The sequence below is a fragment of the Lathyrus oleraceus genome, chromosome 3, assembly GCF_024323335.1.
Source record: "Lathyrus oleraceus cultivar Zhongwan6 chromosome 3, CAAS_Psat_ZW6_1.0, whole genome shotgun sequence".
In the NCBI taxonomy this organism is placed as follows: domain Eukaryota; kingdom Viridiplantae; phylum Streptophyta; class Magnoliopsida; order Fabales; family Fabaceae; genus Lathyrus; species Lathyrus oleraceus.
This window is the reverse complement of record NC_066581.1, coordinates 131,508,622-131,513,116: the sequence shown is the minus strand read 5'-3', so window position 1 is coordinate 131,513,116 and position 4,495 is coordinate 131,508,622. Positions and strand designations below refer to the sequence as shown.

At 38.9% G+C, this 4,495-nt stretch overlaps 1 protein-coding gene across 1 annotated transcript; it reads left to right on the top strand.

Moving 5' to 3' along the window:
* The first annotated feature begins 562 nt into the window (after positions 1-562).
* On the top strand, positions 563-4,184 carry LOC127130038 (uncharacterized). Its single transcript, XM_051059117.1, has 6 exons — positions 563-577; positions 1,234-1,461; positions 1,903-2,050; positions 2,165-2,221; positions 2,320-2,381; positions 3,511-4,184. The coding sequence occupies exons 1-6, from the start codon at positions 563-565 to the stop codon at positions 4,102-4,104; spliced, it is 1,104 nt and encodes a 367-aa protein (XP_050915074.1). The 3' UTR covers positions 4,105-4,184.
* Positions 4,185-4,495: the final 311 nt, after the last annotated feature.

Sequence of the window (4,495 nt, the reverse complement as noted above, 5' to 3'; positions counted from 1 at the left end):
GAGGGGAGCCAAACAAACCAGTCAGAAGGAATATTCCAAGAATCCTGCTACAGCAAATTCGAAACCAGAATATTGGGGTTAATACCTCTTTGAACCAGAGTGTTCAAATCAATGTCTTGGACAAGCTGGTCTCCAGCCCAGGGATGAATCTTCTTTGTAGGAATGAATGTTGTGCTCTGTGCCAATGGACCAGCAAGAATTAGATAAGATATTAGGAACTTCAGCATTGAGACTAGTCCAAATAGTATAGGAAATATGGTGAGTAATGAACCCATGAGGTCTGATGATTCTCTTTTTGAGAAGAATTGCCCAATCATCTTTGCTATCAATAAGCTCCCAAAGAAGTCTAAGATTTGTATCTTCATTCAAAATAATGAGAGATCTCAAACACAAACTCCCATTTGAATAAGGTTGGCAAACTTTGCTCCAAGCAACTGTACAAATCTTTCTAGTATTAATGCTGCCATACCAAATAAAATTTCTGCAAGCTGACTCCAGCTTTTTCAGAATAGAAATAGACCAATGTTATATGTTAATGGATTGAGCAAGCATACCATGAATAATGGACTTGACCAAGGTAAGTCTGTCATCCATAGAGAGACAATAGACTTTCCATCTAGAGAGCTTGGATAAATATCTATCAACAATGGGACTCAAGAAGTATTTCTTCACTGTGCCCTTAAAAAGAGGAACTCCGAGATAATTGAAAGGAATAATGCCATGTTGGAAACCAGTAAGTCTAATGAGCTTATTTATTTTCCTGCTAGAAATAGATCCATAGAAAAGGCTGGATTTGGAGAGATTGATGTTCTGACTAGAAACTGAAGAGTAATCCTTGAATATAGATTTGAGAGTCTTGATATTGGAAGTCTTTGCAATGCAGAAAATCAAGATGTCATTAGCATACATTATATGGGAAGGAACATTATTGTTTCTAGAAGCATTTATGAGACTTAGATTGCCACTTCCACTGCTTTAGAGAGCAATCTATTTAAGACATCTTTAGCTAAGCAATCTTGTTCAAAACCTTCAAATCACCAATTGATCTTCTCGATAGCAGTTCGGTTTAGACAATTTGGTGTGGATCACTTCCGCTAACCATTAAATTCTTCAAAACAATTTTTGTAAAGTTTTTTAACTTGGGGTTTATTCACCCCCCATGAACATATTGAAAACATTGCTTTTCTGACCTATTGGATTTCTTGGTATGTCTTCTGTTCTCGATCTTTTCAGGTGGGTAAAAAGTTTTTCACCTTGGCCATCCAACTCCATGAAGGGGGAAAAATATGCCTCAGTAAATTGATTCTTTGTGGATTGTATGAATCTCTGGAGCTAGCCTCTCAAGACCTGAAGCAAAGAACAAATCTTGAAAGTCTAGGTGGCCTCATCTGGCTCCTGAAATTATGGCTCAATGCCACTTTCAAGCCTTCCTTAAAAACAAGGGTTCCTCCTAACTCAAAGGTATGGGTCAAATGTCCAAGGCTCGTCCGACTTACTCCCGACGATGGCAAAGTTTTATCGAGGAAGGTCTTTGAGATGTATTTCAATATTTTCAACAGTTTCAAGTCGTTTATTTTGACTATGGAACCATTTTTCAGTCAACATATTGGACCTTAATGGTTCAGGAAACCATTTCCTAATCCCTCACATCAAGATGAAAGGGATATTCACAATACCTTATTGGCATGCTTCCAGCCCACTGCTCTATGGACAAGGCTCACCTCCTCCAAATCAGGTCTAAGAGCATGTGCCTACCAACCCAACTTGGCGTCCATGTAGTTTGGTTTGAGCCAATTGCTGCTTAAGAGCTTAGTTCCTCAAGTAGATGTCTTTTTCTTTTCTATTGACACACTCAACGAGAGGTGGCTGGAAAGCTACCATATATTTTGTAAAAGGAAATAGATTTTTCTCGGTTCCTTCGAATTCTCACTCTCTTACCATTTCACCCAAGAATTTGAGGAATGGTGGGGCCTCTATTACTTAAACATACCAGATCACAACCTCATAGCTCAATCTCTTATCGACGCTTTCTCTTTCCTGAGGGCTATAGGTAATCTTTGGTCGTCTAACTTCTAAAGTTACATTCATCTTATCTTTCCTTAGTTTCCTCTTGGATTATAATGCATTTTGTCTACCTTTTACATACATTTCCTCCGATCCAAAGTCATTGACTTATGGCTCTCAAGGCACCAGCACTATAGGAACTTCACATGTAAAAAGGGTATTTAACCTTCTTATCCTTTAGTCTTTTCTTGTTGACGTCCTAATCTATTTTTTTCCTTCAGGGCTGAAATAAAGTGAATACCTCTTTTATTGCAGGCCCTTTGAGGATACACCAACTAAACAAGGATGTTGACACTTCTTCCAGCGAAGAAACTCTGGTTCGTTCCTCCTTTCTTTCTTAATCCTATCTGACTTTATCTGTTTATTGATTAAAGCTTCGTTGAAAGTTGTTAGTCTCCTCAGAAAGAAATTGAGTTTGACATCAATGATTAAGTTTTACAATCTCCTCCCCTTATCCCTCCAAAATTCCAGAAAGGGGTGCCTATCGAAGTGGATGATGCCAACTTTGAAAAGCAAGAGGAAGGCAAGGCCAATGCCGAAACTTCTGGCCTTTGACAAAAAAAAGAGGTTTAGGCATAAACTTGTTGTTGTCTTTGAGGATGAGGGGACTAAGGTAAGCAAAGTTCCCCTTTAACCAAGAAGAAAAAAGAGTGGCAGAACCTCTCGACAACCCGCTCAGAGTCTTGAGAGTGCATATTCGAGTCCACGTCCCACCGCTAATAAGGCGGATCATTACCTTGTTCCTTTTATATTTCTATGTTTTGAACTATATGCTAATTCATAATATTCATTTAATAAGCATGTTGATGTCGACCCTGCAAACCCTCAAGTACAACTAGATGCAACCTACAACCCTACTTACTTTTCTAGCATCAAATACACAACACTTTCTAATACCACTTCATCCCATGTTCATCTACATAATGATGCTGGGAATGGAGGAGTCGTCAATCAAACAATACAACCCGCTGGAGGGACTTTATAGCCAATTGCAAAAGAAAACTAAAAGTCCAGCTAATGAGTCTCCACCTGAAAAAACAAGGTTCTCCTATATCCGAATCAACTATTCAGGATGACAAGGTCGAGACTCTAATTCAAACTCTTCTAATGGAAATTGTTCCTGCACGAGAGACATCTGGAGGCGCTCGTGTTGAGAAGAATCGAAATGTTGGTATGCCCAGTCAAGTTTAAGATCCTGCTGGGTCTCCTGCCAAATAGGGTATTCAATAGTATACTCATTCCTCTCCCACTCCAGGATCTTTGTCCCAATATCAGGAAATCCTTAGTGACGTTTCTAATTCTAATTTACATCCCTCGGAGGTGGGAGCCAACTAAGAGAATCCATTTGAAGCCTTCAAAAGTATTATGGATAGCCGTGAGAACTTTCTTGATGTATCTCCAACTTCGCCTAGTTCTCATACGGACGATTTTAATGAATTGTTCCAGCAGTTAGAGCCTAGACATGTCGGCTTGGACCTTATTCAAACGATCAAAGATGAACTCATTTCCCTCTTTGAGATCCAGGGGTTGGTTGTGAAGCTAAACAAGTCAGAGGTGCCAAGTCCTATTGTTGAATTTGTTTTGGATTTTGAACCTCATCTCGAGCAAGTTGTTCAGGTCGTTAGGAATAAACAAGAGTCTATCAGTCTACTCGAGAGGAGAGTTGAAGTTATGCACGAGCACCAAGTTCATGAATCTCAACATCAAGTTGTTGAATTAGAGGAAACGAACAAGGCCAAAAACAGGTTGGTAAATTTGGAGGATGATATCTTATCCTGGACTCAACAGATAAACTGGTTGCAGCTGAAGATCGAGGTAGTGGAGAAAGAGAAGGATGAGATAGATTCTTCTGAGTTGGCCTCTGTCAGCAAGAATTTGGTTGAAGTGGCCAACACTGGTATAGAGTGTACAAGGACCGCTCGTATACTAGAGGCAGAAGTGAGCAAGCTGAGAGTTGCTGAGCTCATGGTCGACAAGAAGCTTGAGCGTACAAGGTCACGCTTTGAAGAACTGAGGAGCAAGTTGAATCCTTTAAAATGATGTGTATTATTTTTTATTATTAATGTACTTTAATTATTGTAAGGACTATCATTTTTGGCATATTTAATATATACAAGTTTGGCAACACTTTTTCACATTATGTTGATATTTTAACTTCCTACAACATAGGTTTATACTTCTTCACGTATTTACCATTTGCTCGTATAATTCGATTGTCACTACTTAATTTCCCAATCTCATAAGCATTATTTGAAAACACTTGGTTAATTTTAAATGGTCCATCCCAGTTTAGTGACCACTTCCTTAAGGTTTCATCCCTTTGATCCATATGTAATATTACCTTCCAGACATAGTCACCCATCGAAAAGGCCTTCGAATTAACATTTTTATTATAAGCCTTAGCCACTCGCACCTTCTGTATAATAAGAAC

Bases quoted from the DNA above. Each gene is read 5' to 3' on its own strand.
- LOC127130038 (XM_051059117.1), top strand. The intron at 1,462-1,902 runs GTATGGGTCAAA...AAAAGGAAATAG, and splicing joins GGGTTCCTCCTAACTCAAAG to ATTTTTCTCGGTTCCTTCGA. The intron at 2,222-2,319 runs GTATTTAACCTT...CTTTTATTGCAG, and splicing joins GAACTTCACATGTAAAAAGG to GCCCTTTGAGGATACACCAA.